General features: G+C 50.9%; 3 protein-coding genes and 1 long non-coding RNA gene across 8 annotated transcripts in view; 2 read left to right on the forward strand and 2 right to left on the reverse strand.

Annotated features, from left to right (window-relative positions):
- Positions 1–380: 380 nt before the first annotated feature.
- cdkn3 (cyclin dependent kinase inhibitor 3) lies at positions 381–4,325 on the reverse strand. Of its 5 annotated transcripts, none has more exons than XM_056590907.1 (8): positions 4,099–4,192; positions 3,676–3,765; positions 3,474–3,529; positions 3,330–3,374; positions 2,343–2,565; positions 1,374–1,405; positions 1,170–1,273; positions 381–735 (listed from the first exon to the last, which is right to left on the reverse strand). In XM_056590907.1, the coding sequence occupies exons 2-8, from the start codon at positions 3,750–3,752 to the stop codon at positions 646–648; spliced, it is 627 nt and encodes a 208-aa protein (XP_056446882.1). In that variant the 5' UTR covers positions 3,753–3,765; positions 4,099–4,192; the 3' UTR covers positions 381–645. The 5 variants fall into 5 exon arrangements, with proteins under 5 accessions (XP_056446882.1, XP_056446878.1, XP_056446883.1 ...); XM_056590903.1 differs by lacking the exon at positions 4,099–4,192 and adding an exon at positions 4,037–4,061; XM_056590908.1 differs by lacking the exon at positions 4,099–4,192 and adding an exon at positions 4,011–4,035.
- Positions 4,326–4,690: 365 nt separating this feature from the next.
- Positions 4,691–11,027, forward strand: LOC130382164 (uncharacterized). The gene is made up of 10 exons (XM_056589771.1): positions 4,691–4,885; positions 5,238–5,330; positions 6,094–6,138; positions 6,911–7,075; positions 7,545–7,651; positions 8,427–8,569; positions 8,934–9,048; positions 9,647–9,785; positions 10,392–10,487; positions 11,016–11,027. Exons 3-10 carry the CDS (start codon positions 6,097–6,099, stop codon positions 11,025–11,027), a joined length of 819 nt encoding a protein of 272 aa, XP_056445746.1. The 5' UTR covers positions 4,691–4,885; positions 5,238–5,330; positions 6,094–6,096.
- Positions 11,028–11,064: 37 nt separating this feature from the next.
- LOC130382966 (uncharacterized) lies at positions 11,065–11,948 on the forward strand. Its single transcript, XR_008895663.1, has 3 exons — positions 11,065–11,150; positions 11,497–11,645; positions 11,843–11,948. It is a non-coding gene; the product is annotated as an uncharacterized LOC130382966 (long non-coding RNA).
- A 4,918-nt stretch (positions 11,949–16,866) lies between these two features.
- Positions 16,867–21,220, reverse strand: part of sos2 (son of sevenless homolog 2 (Drosophila)) — a 40,823-nt gene continuing 36,469 nt past the window's right edge. Inside the window, exons 22-23 of the mRNA XM_056590793.1 lie at positions 20,790–20,893; positions 16,867–20,245 (exon numbers count right to left, since the gene is read on the reverse strand). Coding sequence (XP_056446768.1) covers positions 19,739–20,245; positions 20,790–20,893 — 611 coding nt within the window. The 3' untranslated portion in view covers positions 16,867–19,738. The remainder of the gene's footprint in view (positions 20,246–20,789; positions 20,894–21,220) is intronic.

Raw genomic sequence — 21,220 nt, forward strand, 5'->3', positions numbered from 1 at the left:
GACTTCTTGTATCAACGGGTTTAAGACGAAAGATCTTATGAAACCGTTCCTGGTTTTGCTGTTGCGTTCCTTCAGTGAAAGTCTCCAAGCAGCCATTGAACAGTTAACGTTCTCCATCACTATGCGGCATTAATTCAGCACAATTCTAGTCTACACGTTGAGCATAATGCTAGAGGATGTGCTTAACATTAGCACTAAGGGGTTTTCAGGCAAAATGTATTTTTAAAAAGGACTAGTCATCGCGTCAGGAGTTGGGGGCCAGATTTTGCAACGGTTCAAAAATCTAATTTGCATCCACTTAAATTGGTACCTCAATTAATATTTAACAATGCCTTTAATAGTAGACCTTGATATTGACAAATGTCCTCACTATAAACATGGCAAAAACTAAACGTTTTATGAATTTGACATAATTGCACAGCGGGAGATATTAACCACTTCCATATTTATTTGAAAATAACCAAATTCCATTCCCCACATATTCAAGGAGTTCCATATTTAAGAGTATCCATTTAAAGTGCAAACATCTGAGTTTCACGCAAACACACACACATCCATCGAAGATGGAGAAGCTAAAGCTCGCTATTATTTAGCCTGTTGATGCTAGGCTGTGGCTCTTCCGGGGTACGGTGCGCTCCAGAGTTCTCACCGGGAAACGGAGCGCTCCACCGTGTTCTCTCGGCCCTGCTGGAACGCCGCCTGCTTTTCCCGAAACTCATGGAGGAAGTTGTATTGCTGTGTGAAGAAAAATACAAAAATCATTATTACTAAAAAAATAATTCAAAAACTTGGGGAAAATGCTGACACATCCAACTGCCCTTGAGCCAGAGCAGGGATTCGTCCTATGGAACATTTACAAGCTGAGGACCTGCCGATCTGAGAAGTTTCTCGTTAACACGGGACGCAACGTGTGAGTGGTGTACATTACACCTTCACTTGTAACCCTAGACGACGCCTCAGTCATGTGATCATGCCAACCTGTGTTATTGAGCAGTTGTGCAAGCGTGCAAGTCTTACATTTGTCACATCCACAGAAAGCCTTTAGAGGAGATAAGATGCGTTTCTATTTCATGGCCTCTTACTAACATTAACTGCAGATACCGGCAAAACCCATTTGTCTCGGCACCATGCACTGCAGCTACGGATGCTTTGGTTTGTCGAGGCCTCACCTTGACCGTCTGGATGGCTCCTCCCCCTCTCAGCTCCCGGAGGATCTCGATGGCTTTGTTTGCCGTCATGGTAACGGACAGCTGGAGCAGGAGACAGGCGGCAACTGGACAGGAAGTACGGACACAGGATTACACTCTCACCCTCACTCTCTCTCTCTCTCACACTCATATTCACTCTCACTTTTCAAATAAATATATTCTTACTTAATCCGGAGCGCCCCAACCCTCCATAACAGCTGAAAATAAGAAAGACAGGAGTGAGCGTCTATAAGTTTTGAGAGTGAGAAGCTCACTCAGACCAGGAGACAATTAGGAGCTAGACGTAATCGTAGGACACCACTAGAGCTGGAGGGGACGGCCAGGTCAATCACAACACCCAACAGCAGGTACATTGCGAAAAGACTAAATAGAAGTCAACAGTAAAAACATAACTTTTAAAGTCCTAGTCCTACAGTTCTGCTATTACTTGAAAGCCGCTCCGATATCGACGGTATGCTTCAACCGTTCCGTGCTTCTGTTACGATGACGGCAATGTATAGTCAGTCATTGTCGAAAAAAAAATCTTCTAGATTTACATTTATGCATTTTTCATTAATATTCTATAATTATGACAATACATTTGTTTTCTTGTCAAGCATAAGCATCCATGTTTTCCGACTTGGTAGCTCGAACGCACTTGGGTCGGAGATGATGTGTTCCACATTCCGACTTTCCACGTCCGACCGTTAACGAACGTAGCATAACGCAGCTCGCCCACTGCATCCGTCCGTCAACGGACGACGGAAGGCGTGTCTGACGGACAGGGGGAGTGTTTGCCGACGGAGCCACGATCTGATTGGCTGAAGGATCCGTTGCAGACAGAAAAGTTAATAATTTCGCAACTTCTGAACGCAAGAGACGGAGCCGACGGAACGGACGGACCCACAATGCATTTCGGGATCGCCCCATGGTGTATATTTGAGGTTCAACGTGTTTATTTCTGGTTCTATAGTGTGCATTTAATGGAAGTAGACGTTCACACCAGAGTGGTTCCGATACCGGTACCAGTGGTGGAACCACTCTGGTGTGAACGCCTACCGGTTCCTCCGACGTTCACACCAGAGTGGTTCCGATACCGATACCGGTGGTGGAACCACTGGGGGGTGACCCGTCTCCCACGCCCTTCAGACTCACTGGATCACGGTGCGGCGCTGGTCCTCCAGGCTGCTCTGGAGCTCCTCAAGGATCTGCCCACACTGCTCCAGCTCGGGGGCGCCCCCGTCGGGGAAGGGCAGGTGGTGCACCCGAAAGCCCTGCCGGCGGTAGGCCTCCAGCAGGGAGGGCACCCGGTACATGTTCAACTCGCCGCGGGTGCAGAACACGAACACGTCCTGCACGCCCTGGTTCTGCAGCTCGTCTGGGCGCCCCGGGGAGAGGGAGGAAGGGAGGGAGACAGACATGATCGCCATGGAGACGGATCGGCACCAAAACAAACACCACGCATGCTGTTTAAAAAGGAGGCTGAACTGCTGTGTGTCCATGTACTAGTGCCGACGAACGGTGCAACAGTTTGAAGTTCAGCCGGGATCTACTCCGGCTCCATCGTCAAGATCACTGAACTGGTGAAAATGATACTTTAACCAGACTGAAGTACCAAACCTCAGGCCTCTCCTCATGACGGAGGGAAGGTCACACAACGATCGAACAAAGCTCTGCTATTCAGGGGAAAGCTTTGGAGTCTGGTTTTGGTGAGCTTTGCTTTGTCTGATGATCAAACTGCACATTGGTGGGACCCGCCAACAAACGCTACGTGTTGTTAGACAAGTTTAGGACGGACTGGGGTTGGTTGTTATATCCCTGGGAAAGGCTTTGCAGGGATTGCTGAGAACGATGCAGTGGTTATGAGGGCCTCAGTTCTATCATGTGCATTTAGGTGATGTTCTGTGAATATGTTTTTGGTTATTTGGTGTATATTTGAGGTAAAATGCTGTTTATTTCTGGTTCTATAGTGTGCATTTAATGGAGCTTTGGCAGGAGCTTAATTGTTGTGGCGGTCATGAAAAGTGTGCGTGTTGATGTAAGAGCCCTCCATCACAACCTCAGCTTACTGTCACCTGTTCAACAAACCCCGCCCACAACAGTCACCTGTTCAACAAACCCCGCCCGCCACGGTCACCTTACCAACATCTCTCTGGAGATTTCTTCGATTCTCTTTGAATTTACAGCCTAGAGAAAGGAAAGAAAAACACATTGGTGTCAGACATCAGACTTGAAGTAAAATGGATTTAATAGAGTTGACTCTTTCATTGTTATGGAATACTTTACCGGGCAGTGCGCATATACCGAGGAACTGTGCTGATTCAACTACAGACAGTGGTAACCTTAGTGAGGAGGAACAAGAATCACTTCAGTTTGTAATGCATAGTTTCTGAAGGGTGGGGGTTGCTAGTTAGCTTAGCATGACAAGCAATTCAGCAATTAATTGGACACACACACACACACAAACACACACACACACACGGTTTACCATGAGATGTGGAAAGGTGTCAGCTGCTCTTCACAGACCTCCTCTTCATCAGAAGAGTCGAACTCACTCGTCCTCATGACGTTAGACCAACTTTAATTGTGACACAAATACAATTACAGGATGAGGTAACGTAATTGTAACTGTTTGATGGTGTGTGTGTGTGTGTGTGTGTGTGTGTGTGTGTGTGTGTGTGTGTGTGTGTGTGTGTGTGTGATCAAAACAACTGGAAGCATATAGCCTATCCATTTGGTCGAATAAATCGTATTTCACTGCATTTCCTCGACATAACTCTCCAATATTACGAAAGGAGAGCATCCCATCAGACACCGACTAACCAAGATATCCTGATGAAGGTGTTTACCTATCGGAGGCTAACCCGATACACACACACACACGCATGCTCCGTGGCTAAGCTAACGTCACCTTGCAATAGCGCAACACAACGGGTCTAAGCCAAATAGTCTGGCAACCGAAATGTCGATACGATCAACTGAATATGCATCATCGATGTAAAAGAGTAGGATGGAAACATACAATCGTTATTTCTCACCAATCATGCAATCGAGTCAGCAGTTTTGACAGCTGGGAGTGCTTCGTTTTTAAAAAATCCTTGGAGGAAGCTCCAAGCCAATCACAGCGAGGCGCTGTGGCTGGCCACGCCCCCAGAGATGCGCTCCAGGATAATGTCCGCAGAAATAACTTTGGCCCTTACCCAAGAAAACTTCATCAAAACGTTCACATGTGAACATAACCCTAAAGGTACCTGGTCATAAAAAATGCTTTAATTGAATTGATTATGATGGACAGACATTAATAAACAATAACAAGAAAAGTGTAAAACGTTTTCTATTTTAAATCTATTTCAAAGTGGGTAGGTGAATGTCCTCCTTATATAGAGGCCATGTATTCAACCTCGGAACAGGGCATACAGTAACGCACTGTCAAGTCATCCTGGGGTTTAAAGAGTCGGAGACGCACTGGCCGCGTGGAGTTCTGCTCCGCTGGGTCCGCGCGCACCACTCGCTGTCTCCGCGCGCCACCGCGCCCTGTGTCCACGCGCACCACGCTCTGTGTCCCTATCGCCCCTCGCGCCGCAGACCCGTTTAAAACATGAGTGGAAAAGTAGTTTTCTTCCTCGAGAGGCGGATGGCGGATCTGGGATTATGGCAGGCGACGACGTCTCACGTCACTCAGGAACCGCTCCATTAAGGTAAGTCTATTTTAATCTTTATCTTTATTCCGCTCTGTATTCTGCTCTCCTCCTTGAGATGCGTTGATATCTGCGGGCTATATGACGAGGCTAGGACATAAACACTCTAGTTTAGATTTAAGTTTAATACCTTCTCAAAGTGATAATCAAACGTTTATAAAATCAGTTATTAATCCAGTAAACCCGACTTTCAATGCACGAGGGCCATGCATTATTATGATGGGACAATATACTCGTTATCAAACGTGGAGGCGTTAGTATTCTGATTAAGCATATATAATAATAATTATTATTATTGTATAAATGTGTTTTTTCTTTTTGGGGGGGCGGGGGTTATTTTCCGTCTGTCCAGAGCTGTTGGCTCCTCGCGCCCCGACCTCCCGTGGGGCTGGGCTCCTTGGCTCGCGAGTGACTTCCGTTCTGCTGGCAGGGGACACGCACGAGAGTGGGTCGCTTTCTCTGAACAAGCTGACATTACAACCCACTACACACAAGCGCACACACACACACACACACACACACACACACACACACACACACACACACACACACACACACACACACACACACACACACACACACACACACACACACACACACACACACACACACACACTAAACCCTGGCATTAAACACATTATTACGTCGCCTATTACCACAGCCGTTTGCATATTCTAACTTTAATACTGGAACCGATATTTCTTATTCCATTATTCCACTTCATTATAACCCGTATATGGATACATATCTTTTATTTTTCTATCTGTTATGTTATTGTTGTTTGAGACGAGTTAGACTGATGCCCATTAATATCTAGTTTCACTCACGGGAAAATGACAAATCAGCCCTGCAAAGGTCTAGGAGTATGTGAATAGTATACGTATGGGTGTGTGACTTCTGTCAGAGAACAGAGAATGACTTCTCTTGTGTTGGACCTTTGTGTCCCTGACAGTGACACCCGACTCTCCCGCCTGAGAGGAGAGACTGGGTGAACTGGGTGGACACAGACTGGTTCAGGGGCTTCCCAACACAGAACCCTGCTTCTCTGGTCTTTGTCATGTAAAATCCCTCACCATCACTTCTACCATCGATAAGACAACTGGGAACCACTCAAAACATCACCCGTGCAGCACACACACCTGACTCATGTGTGTGCGTGTGCGTGTGTGTGTGCGCGCGTGCGTGTTGTTTGTGTTCCCGCTCTGTAGGTGATGAAGCCCCAGGAGGGAGAGCTGGTGGCGGAGATCTCCAAGGTACGCTAACTAGCATGCTAGCCTAGCGCTGGCTAATGAGCCAACGTGGGTAGGGACACCTGACCCCAGACCTGTGGGAAGGACCTGGTTCTTCATCACTGTACAACAACAGCACACACACAATGGAGGGTCTGTTTCAGAGTCATAGGATTCTAATTTTTTTTTTCTAATTCATTTTAAAACGGGTAGTTATTGGTGCAACTCCAACTGGTCAGGGTTAGGTCAATCAGAACTTAAGTTGGAAAAACAGCTCGAAGGAAAATCGAATTTTTTTTGTATTTATCTTCTATACTGTAAGGCCCTGAAAGTCATCCACAAATACCATTATGTTATATGATTAATCCTACTGCTATTATTATGATCATTTCGATGATCCTGATGATTATTGAGATGATTTTGCTGATTATTCTCATGATTAATGGGATGATCCTAATGATTATTGATATGATCTTGATGATTATTGATATGGTCCTGATGATTATTGATATGATCCTGATGATTATTGATATGATCCTGATGATTATTGATATGATCCTGATGATTATTGATATGATCTTGATGATTATTGATATGGTCCTGATGATTATTCTTCTGATTATTGATATGACCCTGGTGATTATTGATATGACCCTGGTGATTATTGATATGACCCTGGTGATTATTGATATGACCCCGGTGATTATTCTTCTGGTGATTGGGGGGTGACCCTGACCATGACGGCCGTGACTCTGATGTCGGTGGTCTAACCCCCTGAGTGGTCTCCCCACCCCAGCTCCAGCTCATGGTCTCGGAGCTGAAGAGCGGCTTCTCCAGCGCCCTGCTGGAGCTCAGCCAGATCCAACATGGCGACTCGTACCTTCGGGAGGAGATGGAGGAGAACCGCCAGAGCTGCCAGAAGAAGGCGCGGCGCCTGGAGACCCTGGTGGAGACGCTGAGGGTGAGAAGGTCCTCCTGGCCCGTGGCTCGTCCTGGCCCCTGGCTCTCACACATCTAGAGGGACTCATGGGGGGGGAGGGGGGGGACTGAGAATAGGCGTCATGTGGCTCAGGAGGTAGGGTTCGTTTGCTGGTAACCGGAAGGTTGCTAGTTCGAACCCCCCGGCTCCTCCTAGTGTGAGAGTGTCGAGGTGTCCTTGAGCAAGGCACCTCCCCCTCACTGCTCCTGGCGAGCTGGACGCCGCCTTGCGTGGCTGACACCGCCGTCGGTGTGTGAATGTGTGCATGAATGGTTTATTGTTAGCCAATGTTATAAAGCGTAGTGAGTGGCCACTAGTTAGAAAAGCGCTGTATAAATCCAAGTCCCTCTTATCATTTACCAATTACTGAGAACGCTCTGGGTTTGAGGTTGTCGTTTTATAAACCACATTGATGGAGGATCTAAACACTGTTTTGGTTGTTACCCACCAGGAGGAGCTCGGCTCATTGCAGTGTCAGATCCTACAGCTGGACGTCAACAACCGAATGAGGGCCCAGCAGGCAGACAGGGGCACCACCACCACTACCCAGAAGGAGAGGTACTCAGAAAGACTAAAATTATATGCATTACATTTGCAGAAAAAAGAACGTGGTAATGGAGCAACATATGACGTTTATTCTCTTTACTCAATATCTACATCTGCCTTCGTATGACTTAAGATAAACCAACTAGGGATCGACCGATACGGATTTTTTAGGGCGGATACGATACCGATATTTTTTCATCAGCCTTAGCCGATACGCCGATACGCCGATACCGATATTTAGAGCCGATACTACTTTTTTTTTGCTCCCTCAATCATAAAAATTACACTGATAACAAATGTTACAAGTCTCAATTAAAAAAAGGAACATTTATTGAACTTCAATATAAAAAACTATATTTAACAAATAGTAAAAACAGGTGAGGTAGAACAAGTAAAAAAAATAAATAAAATAAATTGGGCGAAAAAAATATCGGCGAAAATCGGCCGCGTATCGGCCGATACGATACACGTAAAAAACGCGAATATCGGCCGATAATATCGGCCGACCGATATATCGGTCGATCCCTAAAACCAACGTCCAACTGCTGGAACAAAGGTCACTGAAATAAGTGTTTCTGATTGGTCAGGATTAGACTCATGGTACTCGTGGTACGAAGTGATGTCACTTCGCACCACTTTGAACTGCATTACCCGTGGTCCACCAGAGGGGGTGCCGTGTGATTTTAGCGTTGGGTCACCCTTTAAATTAATAATATATTAAAATAATGAAATAATGATGAAACCCTATTGTTGACGATGGTTTGTTTGTCCCACTGTGCTTGGCCAGTGAGCCAGGGGAAGCGGCCAGGGGAAGGACGCAGTGTGAGGGATGTTCTGGACAACCGCCACCCTCGTCTTCCTCCCCCAGAGGAAGGCTCCTGCTCCACTCCTACCTGCAGGGTCTCCGGGCGGGTCTGTCGGGGGAGACGGGTGAGACACGACCGCGAGACGACCGTCCGCCTCCGACTAGGATCTGTGTGTGTGGACAACGTCAGGGATCCGGTTCTGATCCGGATCTGAATCTGTATCATAATCTGTGTGTGTAGATGCATGCAACTGGATCTGAATCTGGATTTGAATCTAGTTTGTATGTCTGCATGTGAACACTGAGATCTGGATCTGAATCTTCATCGAACTGGTGTGTGTGTGAATGTTTGTGTAGTCAGTGGAACCCGGATCCCAAATTAAATCTTATATGTGTGTGTGTAGACGCTGGCATCCAAATCTTATCTGTGTGTTTGTATGTGCGTGTGCGTGTCTGTGTGTGTGTGTGCGTGTGTGTGTGTGTGTGTAGACGCGCGCCAACAGGTGGTGATGCAGCTGCTCCACTCGGAGTGGGAGTACGTCTCCACCCTGAACCATCTCTACGACAAGTACAAGAACAGCTCTCAGATGAGCAGGGAGCCCTAGTGAGCACCACACCCGCTCTACATGTTGTAGATCTATATATCTATAGTATTCACCAGGGAGCCATAATGAGGGCCAACGCCCACTCTAAATGTTCTAGGTCTAGATCTATATGTCTATAGTCTTCACCAGGGATACATAGTTTGGACCTACTCCCACTCTAAATGTTCTAGAGCTATAGCCTTCACCAGGGAGCCATAGTGAGGACCTACACCCACTCTACATGTTCTAGATCTATAGCCTTCACCAGGGAGCCATAGTGAGGACCCACACCCACTCTACATGTTCTAGATCTATAGCCTTCACCAGGGAGCCATAGTGAGGACCTACACCCGCTCTACATGTTCTAGATCTATAGCCTTCACCAGGGAGCCATAGTGAGGACCTAGACCCGCTCTACATGTTCTAGATCTATAGCCTTCACCAGGGAGCCATAGTGAGGACCTACACCCGCTCTACATGTTCTAGATCTACATCTAAATAGTCTTCCCCAGGGCGCAATAGTGAATAGTAAAACAATAGTAAAAAGTAAAAAGGTCAGTTTTTGTATCATTCCCGTATCCTCACCTGATTTAACGGTTTCCTCTTCTTCCTCTCCAGTCAGTCCTACCTGCAGTTCGTGGACCAGATGCTGCAGCGCCACCTGGTGTTCAGGAACACCCTGCAGGAGCGCTTGTCCGCCGACCACTGGAAGTCTTTAGTGGGAGACCTGCTGGTGCAGCTCATTGGCCACAACAACGTGAGTCATGGAGGGTGACTCAGAGGACCTCCCTCTCTCATCGGGCCACCACGTGTTGATGAGTTAGTGACGTCCCATGTGGGCGTGTCCACTCCAGATGATTGACGGTTAGCTCAGCCTACCAACCTGCCCGGTGGGCTGTACCCACTGGTAGGCAGAGCTGTCCATCATACCTGAGGATGGACCCTCCCACAAGTGATGTCGGCATGCATCACAGGAGGTAGAGCAGGTTAGCTGGTCACCGGAAGGTTGCTAGTTCGATCCCCGAGAGTGTCGAGGTGTCCCTGAGCAAGGCACCGCACCCTCACTGCTCCCGACGAGCTGGCTGTCGCCTTGCGTGGCTGACACCGCCGTCGGTGTGTGAACGTGTGTATGAATGGGTGAATGTTAGAGAATGGTATAGAGCGCTTTGAGTGGCGGCTGGTTAGGAAAAGCGATGGATAAATGCAGTCCATAGACCATGTCCCTATAAGGTCGATTTTGTGAGGGGTGCATTGGGTAAGGGGTGCCAGGTGGGCATTAGGGGACATTTTGTTTGATGGTAAAATAGGGGGAGAGTGATATGAGGGTGAACGTGGAGGAATGTGACCTCTCTGTGACCCCCAGACGGCCTTCATGGACGTGTACATCGGATACACCACCAGCCTGGCTCGCTTCCTGTCCCTGGAGCTCCACCGGGGAGACAGGACGCAGAAGAAGACGGTAGGACACACACACACACACGCGCACACACACACACACACACAACCACGTGCACACATGTACGCACGCACGCACACACAACCACGTACAAACACACACACACACAACCTAGTGCAGACACGCATACAACCAAGTTCAGAAACACACAAATACACATACACACACAACCACTTCCACACACACACACACACACACACACACACACACACACACACACATACACACCAAATTGCACTCACACACACACAAACACACACGTACACACACACACACACGATGCAGAGTCAGAGCAGGTATAGACCGAGGGAACAATGCACAGTTTGCTAAAGCTAATTCCGTCTGTGTTCTGCCATTTTGGCCGCTCTGCACATTTCCTGTATAATCATCAAAAAATACGAGAGAGAGCGAAACATGTTTAGGTTCTAGTAGTTACCTCCAATAATGGTTAAGGATAGACTGTCAACAAAAACATAATTTTTTTATAGTGTGCTTAAAATATCATATGATGTAATATAACTCTTCGAGAAGAGAGGGCTGTGATCACTGACTCCATACGCTGTCCCCGCCCCTCAGAGAGATCAGACGGAGCGGGAGGAGGGTAAGCTGCTCTCCCTGCTGCTCGCACCTGTCTCCCGTATCCACGGTTACCTGGGACACATTCAGGTGAGTCACGGCGACCCATTGGGCCGTTGGGCTCCGGTCCAGCCCCCCCCCCCCCCCCCCCCTTTCAGAGGACGACCAGATGGGCCTTTGGGAAATATATAATAATGTTAATCCAAAATTCACCGTCTCACCTGGGAACGATTGGACCTCCTGCAGTGTCAGCCGTCCAACACTGGGGGGCGCTGTTCTCTTGGTTCAATTCATGTTTTCTAATTGTTCTTTCAAAGATGTTCCGTTCATTAAGAACTGAGCATTATTTTTCCGGATCTTACGTGCAAAAGATGAAGTCAAAGTCGGTGTTTTTGCGGTGGTGATATTGGAGATCTTCTCCCTCTGGTTGGTGCAGAATCTGCTGCAGTGGACCAGCCGGGACCACCCGGACTGCAGCCTACTGCTGGGCTCCGAGAAGGTCCTGAGGGAGACCCTGTCCCGCTGCCACAGCATCCTGGAGCAGGACGTCCAATGGGAAGAGGACGCTCATCCGACCAATCAGAGGTCAGAGAGGGAGGGTAGAGAGAGTTTAGCCCCGTCATAAACACAGTAAACAAACCCGTTCATCAGCATATATAATATATTTAATTCATATTGGCGGTATTTAGCGACTGAATTGTGTTCTCATGGTACTGAACATAAGTTGGGGTTGTTATGACATCATATTGAATTTCCTCGACTTTATTGTTTCATCGTGACAGCGGGAAATGCTCTGGCGGCCCTCCCGCGTGCGTGTCATCTGCTAGCTGCTGTGCGCGGAGTCAGCAGTGCCAGGGCCCAGCAGGGCCAGCGGGGCCCCCAGCCAGAGAACAGAGGTAACTGTCGCCCCCCGCTGGCCGAATACAGTATGGCGCTCTGTAGGAAAATAACCCGCATGGGTTCTGAAGTCTGCTATTCCAGACAATAAAACTAAGAATGAGAAAACGTAAAAAAGTGCCTGGGGATGCTTGTACGAAGCAGAATGAGTACTTAAAAAACCTATCGGCTACTATTGTTTTAAGCATGATAGGACTATATATTTACATAATTGAATGTTCCACATTAATAGGCCTAATATTAATAATCTATTCTCAGCGTTTTACTTATGAAGCGGTATATTTTAGATAAAAAATATCCTTCACTCAATAAATTCATGTATGTTTCAATACATTGAAACATACAATCAAACACAAAGCAGCATTCAGATGTGTTTAAACCCTCTGAACCCAGAGCCCTGAACCCAGAGCCCTGAACCCAGAGCCCTGAACCCTGAACCCTGAACCCAGAGCCCTGGGCTCTGGGTTCAGGGCTCTGCCCCCCCCCTGGGTCTCCTCTGAGCCTTCAGCCGCGACCTCACCTCTGCTCCTTGGTTTCCATAGAGACGAGCAGGCTCCGCCTCAGGCCGCGGGCGTCGCCATGCGGTGTCCCAGCATGCACCTGGAGTGCTGGTCCTGCAGCCCCGTGAGCCGGAAGCGGGACCGGCTGGCCCAGGGGGGCCCCTCCACCCTGGGGGGCCCCTCCACCCGGGACCGCGGCATCACCAGCTGCTTCGCCCCCCCTCCTCTCCCCCCCCTCCTGTCCCCCCGGCCCCCCGGCGGCCTGCGGCCCCCCGACACCCCCCCCACCGTCTGGGAGACCAGCGACTCGGGCCAGGGGACGTCCAGCCAGCCCACGGGCCGGGGGGGCCCCGACGACGCGGAGGACGGGGAGACGGACCAGGACGACACCTCCGCCTTCGACTACTCCTCCGTCACCTCGGGGAGCCCCGACGGGACGCTGCGCACGGGCCCCGGGGACAGCCACACCGGGGGGGACGATGAGGAGGAGGAGGAAGAGGAGGAGGAGGAGTGGGGGGAGGAGGACAGCCAGGTGCCGGTGCTCCTCCGGCCGGGCTGCCAGCGGAGGAGGAGGGAGGCGGGCCGGGAGCGCACCGTGTGTCTGAGGTGGCAGATCCCCCGCCTCACCCCCCTCCCGCCCGACGGGGGGGCCGCGGCGGGGCCGGGGGCGGGGCCGGGGCCCTGCGCGGAGGGGCCCTGCCTGGTGGGGTCCTACGGCAAGCGGCTGGTGAGCATCAGGAAGGGCTCGCCGCCGCTGCACCCCAAGAGCGCCTTCCGGCCCATCTGGGACGACCCGTCCAAGCAGGTCCTGACGCAGGTGAGACTCCGCCTCCTTAAAAGGCGACATATGATACCACCTGGTGTGATTAGCCGTTACAAGCCGTTTGGAAAATCGGCCTCTTCTGACATCACAAGTGGGCGTGTCCACCTAGATGTGTGCAGGATAGATCCGTCTCCCAGCCTACCCAGTGGACTGCAGCAAACGTCGCTCAACTATCCGTCATACATTCAGGTGGACACGCCCACTTATAATACGTCACCTTTAATCACAGGTACAGCCTCAAAGGGCATAACAGGCCGACACCCCCGTGACCCTAGCCCCCCAGAGGGCAAGAAACACTCCCCTAATTAGCAAGGAAGGAATCTTGAGAAGGAACGCAGTGCTGTCGCACAGTGCAATGGGTGCCATAATTGACATGGATACAAACGACTAATTTGGAATGAAACTGTCAAATGACCCAAACTCAACTCATTTACTGCACCTCCTGGTGATCTTCACATCAGTCCTGCCTTTTCTCAGTTTTTATGTTTATTTTAGTGACATGCCGATTCAAATATTACCAGATTTAAAGTCCTCCATTCCCAAGACCAAGGCCCAATCCCATTTCTACCCCTTACCCCTTCCCCTTACCACTTCAAAACAAGGGGGAGGTGAAAGGGGTAGAAATGGGATTGGGCCCAACTGTCATTATTTTAAAGCAGGTTTTAAAGCTGGTTTGTAACCTCCTCTCCCCGTCTCCCAGGCGGACCCGGGTCCAGACAGGGACCCCAGGACGGTCTTCGTCCCCGTCCCAGGTCCAGAGAGAGACCCCAGGCAGGTCTTCGTCCCTGTACCGGGTCAGGCCCGCCACACCTTCCAGAAGTTCAGTCAGAAGAGAGAGGACATGAGGTGAGACCAGGGCCGCGTTCCAACAGTCCCTACGCAGGGAACTCACTCTTGCTCACTGCCTCAACTGCCATGACACTCACGGCTCCAGAGAAGACACTGTATATTCGACAAGCATTAGGATTGAAAAAACATTGGAACACACCCCCAAGGGAGTGTTCCAAACTGAAGCGGGAAGATACTCATTAACCCTAAATGTTAATGAATGAACAGTTGAGGGCCAATAAAGTTCTGGCCGTGGATTCAACTACCTGTGTTTCTGTAGTGATCCACTTTGAAGATGGGAGCCAATGGCTGTACCGGGTTTTTCAACAGCGTATAGGTTTACAGTTTTAGGCCCAATACCATTTCTACCCCTTACCCCTCCCCCTTGTTTTTAAGGGGTAAGGGGAAGGGGTAAGGGGTAGTAATGGGATTGCGCATTAGTGTCTAGCCAGATCCCCCTGCGCTTCACGAACGTTATGTGAACGTTAAACCGAAAGCCTCCAGAAGGCAGTTAGAAGTCCAGGGTTTAAAAGATTTACGCAATCTGTACTTTTAGTTCCCTAACTCCAGATTGTCTATAACCTCCAGGCACTTGTTAAAGGTTCCAGGCTCGATCCCCAACGCCCCAACTCGTACCTCAAGACTCACCTGTTCAGAGTTCACCTGAACTCTGCATAGCCCCCCCCCCCCCCCGCTTACCCCTCCCCTCCCCTCTTATGCATTTAATGTATGTTGTACGTCCTGGCACTTAATGTACACACTTATTGTATGTTCTGGCACTTAATGTACACACTTAGGCCCAATCCCATTTCTACCCCTTATCCCTCCCCCTTGTTTTGAAGGGGTAAGGGGAAGGGGTAAGGCTAAGGCCCAATCCCATTTCTACCCCTTACGCCTTCCCCTTACCCCTTCAAGACAATGGGGAGGGGTAAGGGGTAGAAATGGAATCGGGCCTTATCGTATGTTGTACATCCTGCCACTTAAAAATAGAACTTAGCATCGTGTAGCATCTTATCCTAGCGGTCTTTGTTGTCTACGGAGAACGGGTTAACCTAGCTATTGTAAGTGCTTGGCACCTGGTTCTATGAACATCCTTACTGTACCGACAGTGATGTTTATCTTCTTCTGATAAATGTACTTATTGTAAGTCGCTCAGGATAAAAGCGTATGCTCGATGCCCTCATTGTTAATCTACCCGTTCCGGAATTACTTCTGAAGAGACTCAAAGTCTTGAACACGTGGGGGTGAACAGGAGCAGCAGACTAAAGACGACCTCTCCTCCCAGACAGGCGGGGGCGCTGCAGCAGCTGGGCAGCGGCCATGTTGGAGCCACCCAGGGCCACGGGGGACTATGGGACGACAGTGAGGACAGCGAGGGCCCCTGCAGCACAGTCTAGGGGCCCCAAGGGAACCTGGAGAAAAAACGCTGTCCCTTGTTGGGCTCCACATGAACTCATGGTTCGTGGGACGTTTGAAAGGGGGGTTATTCTGAAATGTTTGGGCGCCGACGTTGAGTTAATTACGTTTGCATGCTGGGATGAGTTTACCTGCAAGTTTAATCTAGATTACATTTGTTTACGTGCGGACAATAAAAATACTTTTTAGACCAATGGGGATTCAAACCATTTCCTTCACACCTGAAAAAACGTACTTTAACCCAAACCCGTCCATGTCACATTGTTCCTGACTCTTCAGGGCATTGACTAGAAATATATATTGAGAAGATTTTAAATACGTTGCGTCTTCTTTCAAAGAGAGGCTGGCGATAAAACTAACGTATGGTTCTCAATGGAGCGACGACACTAAACACACCACCATAGTTCCTCATCTGTCAAGTTACGTTTTAAACATTACAAAATCAAAAAACATTCTTGTGTTCATATGAGTATCGTTTTTTTTGTCCAAAGACGCTGATCCAGCTATATCGAGGTGGACTTTGTGCGAGTCACACGGTATGAAATGAACGCAGACGTCAGTACAAAATAAGACTGGGGGGTTTATTCACCTCTTCAAGACCATTAATACAAAGCACAGTTAGAAGGCCACATACCGTCCAATCAACACACTGTTACAGCGCCACCCCGGGCTCCTGGCCAATCACAATGTTCTGTTTTCCATGGGGGGGGGGGAGGGGCAACGTAAGGAGAGAAAAGGCGGGTCCAAACTGAATCCGGAATGTTCCAGAAGAAGGGGGAGGGGGGGGGCGGAGCTAGGAGAGTAATAGGGGCTTTGACCAATTTGGAATATTCTGTTGTTTCAGTTAGGGCCAGGGCTGAAATGCATAGGGGAGTTTTGACCAATCAGGAATATTTCCCCTAAGTGGGGGCGGGACAAACTATCCACAAGAGCCAACCGCTGAACTACACAGCAGCCCTCTTGAGAAGGTCACGCCGAAGCAATGATGGGATATGACATCACTTTGAATCTCTACACCTGACCAATAAGGGCGACTCATGTCGTGGCGCCTTGGTTTTCTCGCACAACCTGAGGTCACGTGACTGGTCATGTGACCAGCAGGCGGTCCAATTGTTGGCCTTAATTGTTTTGGTCAGTTTTAAAATTCATCGTATTTTTCGTCGCCCTGATCCGAGGGTGTGAGTTTTTCGAAAACAGTAGCGCCGGACCACAATGCATTGCGTGCATAAACATGACCCCACGCCACCCGGTGGCCATTTCAAACAGTACAGCCTAAAGTGCACAAAGTGTGTTCTCAGGACACGCACCCCCCCCCCACCCCCCATACACATATATTGCGTTCCTTGATACATCCCCCCCCTCTTTAATGCGTTCTGTCGTGACCGAGCCTTTACAAAATCAAAGAGACACAAAGAAGAGAAAGGCAGTTAGTCTGGTGTGTAAAGTGGTGGAGTAAAGCAAACGCTCTGTACATTTCCATTGCTTTAAAAAAAAACAAAAAAACAATAGCTAAAAGGGGAGATTGGGGGGGTCATGGGGTTGGGGGGGTTGCAGGGTCACAGAGGGTGGGCGGGGGTCAAAGGTCATGGCTTATTCTCAGTGAATAGTCCCAGAGTGCGAGCTGGGATGGGGGGGGTTTGGGGGATTGTCTGTTAGGTTGTCACGACGACCTGCGTGGGGCCGTGGTCGCCGTTGTGCCGACGGTAGCAGCATCGGACTGTTAGGCAAAGTCTGACGCCGCCGCCGCGAGACGGAGAGACCATCAACGAGAGAGAAACGTCACTTTATACAAATCCTAATCGTTAGTGTATACATGTTATATATACACGCCCACACACACACACACACACACACACGCACACACCCGTACACACACACTGTATCCACAAACATGTACAATTCGTAGTGTATAGTTTTGTTCTCAACATTACATAGGCAACTTTATTATTTATTCTTTTTTTTTTGCTTTTTTTCTGCTTTTAGACACCTTTTGCTTGTTGTGTAAAATCCAAAGAGAAAGTAAAAAGGCACATCTGTTCAGGATGCAGGGGACCCCGCAGTCTGTACGAAATGAACAGAGAGCGGGAGAGAGACAGAGAGAGAGGGAGACGGAGAGAGAGGGAGAGAGGGAGACGGAGAGAGAGGGAGACGGAGAGAGGGAGAGAGAGACAGAGACAGAGAGACGGAGAGAGAGAGGAAGAGGGAGATGGACAGAGAGAGAGAGGGAGAGAGACAGAGGGAGACAGAGACAGAGTCAGAGAGAGAGAGACATAGGGCGAGAGAAAGAGGGTGAGAGAGGGAGATACAGAGAGAGCGAGAGAGAGATCAAGAGAGAGAGAGGGTGTGGATGTTCCTCATTATCGGTTGCTTTTCTCTTGGTTTGTAGTTCCTTGTAGCCGCCACCGGAGGGCACTGTCCCTTTAGTCCCAGACTTTGGTTGGGAGAGGGGAGGCACGTTATGGGGGGCGTTGGGCTTTAGTTACATAGCAGTCTATTCATACCAACGAAGAAGAAGAGGAGGAGCGGCAGGGGGAGGAGGAGGAGGAGAAGGAGGAGGGTGGTTGCCGCGGTAGCGTAGGACCGACCACACGGTCCAGGGTGAGACCCAGGAAGGGGCTTCAAGAGTTTTAAGACATCACCTTGGCTTCTTGAGAGAGGAGACACACAAGACACACAACGTCCTGCTCCAAGGGGCGTCTCCGGACAGCGCTCCAGTCCAGTCAGACCCTTCAGCGCCCCGTGTAGTACTGCCCCCTGCTGGCCCGGGGGCAGTACTACACCCCCACCCTGCACCGCCTCCCCTCCAGATGAACCCAAGGCTGCAGAGAGGCGGGGGAAAGTCACCTGACCTCAAAACCAAAAAAAGACAAAACAGCCTGATGTGCAAATGGCGTCCAGACTCTGGCCTCATGTCTTCCTGCCGAGGCACCCCTAACCAGGGGTCAGAGGTCAGTGCTGTGGGTTTTTTGTTTTCTTCTCAAAAAAGGCAACGTTTTGGGGAGATGAGGGTGGCTATGGGCAGGCCTGTTGGAACACACACACACACACACACACGCACACACAGGGATAGACGGCTAGAAAGGGAAAGCTAAAAAGACAAGACAGATGGACACACGGGGGGACAGGCGAAGAGAAAAACAGACAGACAGACGGAGACAGACAGGCCTGATGACTCCATCTCCCTCCTGTTCAGTCACAGTGCACAGTAGCGATAAAGGGGGCGGGGTGTTCAGTGTTGCACCGGCCAATAGGATTACATGTCTTGCTTTTTGCCCCCGATGATGTCATCTCTTTAAAAAACAAAACAAAGACAAAAAAACAAAAAAGAGAGCAAAATCCCTTTCCCCCCTGCATAAAATAAGACTTTGGCCATGTGTTGAGTTTGTAGAAAAACATTAACAGTAAAGGTGACGTGCTAGCCACCGCTAGCTCCTCACTAGCCACCGCTAGCTCCTCGTTAGCTCCTCGCTAGCTACTCGCTAGTGCCTCGCTAGCCCCGCACACTAACCCCCGCGGCGGGAGCAGGGACGTGCATCGAGAGTCTGAGCCGCCAACATGGCCACCGTCATGGCCACGCCCCCATGCTTTCCCCACCTCAGTGGAACGATCCAGAGGAGACCATGTGACTCCTCAAAGGGGGGAGGGTCGCTACAGAGGGCACTCTCCACGGGAGAAGCGCAGAGGCTTGTTTCCGTGTGCACACACACACACACACACACACACACACACACACACACACACACACACACACACACACACACACACACACACACACACACACACACACACACACACACACACACACACACACACACACACACACCAGCGTCTGGGGGCCCCTTATTGGGGCGTGGCTCATTGGCACTGAGGGTTTGAAATGTAGGCGGAGCTACGTAACCCCTGAGAGGCGGGGCTCTTGAGCCGACGGGAGTGGGAGGAGTCAGGCGTGGCGGGCGGAGGAAGGCGAGGGGGTTGGGGGCGTGGCAGCAGCATTCTGTCGTCTATTGGTCGATCCACTGACCAATCGATGGGTCAACCGGGCCCGATGATCCGACCAATCCGAGCGCGCTCTGCCGTCCGTTGCCCCTCCCCTGGATCTCGTCGGCCCCTCCTCGTTAAGAGTTCGTCCGAAAGAAAAACAAAAATAAAATAAACAAAAAAAAAGAAACAAAATCAAAACCACTGGAAAAAAAACTAAATCCGAAACGGCCGTCTCATTGGCTGCTGTCCGTGTTCTCCACCAATGAGAGCGCCTGGAAGGCGGGCTGCAGCAGCTCCCGCTTGTATGTCTTTGGCGGGAGCTTGGGCAGCTGGGGGGAGGAGTTGTGGCGCGGCGGGACGGGCGGGGCCGACGCCATGGGGGGCGGCGGGCACAGGCTGTTGTGGCTGGCGCTCAGCGGGCAGCTGCGGCGGGGCACCCGCGGGGAGGGGGTCCCCGGGGGGGTCCCGGGGGAGGTGGGCAGGCTGCCGAAGTCCCAGTGGAAGCGGCCCACCGGCGAGGGCTGCATGCTGGGCGGGTAGTTGATGAAGATCTCCGGGGGCCGGTAGGGCACCGGGGGGGGCGTGTCGGGCAGGGGGTCCCGGGGCGGCGGGGGCGGGGGGCTGGGCAGGGGCCCATCGCCTGGGGGACCGTTGTAGAGCGGGGCCCGCGGCTGGACCCGGGGCAGGGTGGGGGGCAGCCGGGGGGGGATGGCGGGGGGGAAGTCGGAGAGAGGGCCCATCTGGGAGGGGGGGGGGGGGCACGCACACACACACACACAAACAGTAATGAGTTAAAGTTGTCCCATTAACAATATTTACATTTTCATGAAAACAGGCGTTTACTACAAGTTTGACTGAAAGACACTTAATGAAGCTAAGAGCTGCCCCGATCTGACACACACATGTCAAAATAAACAATGTGTCGAGACACAGAACAGAGAGAGGAGGAGAGAGAGGAGAGGGGAGGAGAGAAGAGAACAGAGGAGAGAGGAGGAGAGGAGGAGAGAGGAGGAGAGGAGGGAGGAGGAGAGGAGGAGAGAGAGGAGAGGGGAGGAGAGAGGAGGGGAGAAGAGAACAGAGGAGAGAGGAGGAGAGGAGGAGAGAGGAGGGGAGGGGAGGAGAGGGGAGGAGAGAGGAGGGGAGGAGAGAGGAGGAGAGGAGGGAGGGGAGGAGAGAAGAGAGAGGAGGGAGGAAGAGAGAGGAGGGGAGGGGAGAAGGTTCCATCGGCAGCAAGCGCAGGCAGCGCAGCAGAGGATCATGGGTAGGAGCGGGGCGGGGCCTCACCTTGGCCTCGGACATGGCGTCCTTCCTGCGGGGGGGGAGGGGCGGGGGCTTAAGAGGCTCCTCCCCCAGGTGGTGCAGGCTGCCGCAGGACGCCGAGTGGAACTCTGCAGCGGAGAAACACAAACACCCCGAGATGAGACCCCCCCACTGGGACGGCCTGATGAGACCCCCCACTGGGACGGCCTGATGAGACCCCCCACTGGGACGGCCTGATGAGACCCCCCCACTGGGACGGCCTGATGAGACCCCCCCACTGGGACGGCCTGATGAGACCCCCCCACTGGGACGGCCTGATGAGACCCCCCCACTGGGACGGCCTGATGAGACCCCCCACTGGGACGGCCTGATGAGACCCCCCACTGGGACCCCGAGATGTGACTCCCCACTGGGACATCCTGAGGGTCACCCCTAGATGTGTCCCCCTGACTGGG

This window comes from Gadus chalcogrammus, chromosome 5 (genome assembly GCF_026213295.1).
Source record: "Gadus chalcogrammus isolate NIFS_2021 chromosome 5, NIFS_Gcha_1.0, whole genome shotgun sequence".
NCBI classification, from domain to species: domain Eukaryota; kingdom Metazoa; phylum Chordata; class Actinopteri; order Gadiformes; family Gadidae; genus Gadus; species Gadus chalcogrammus.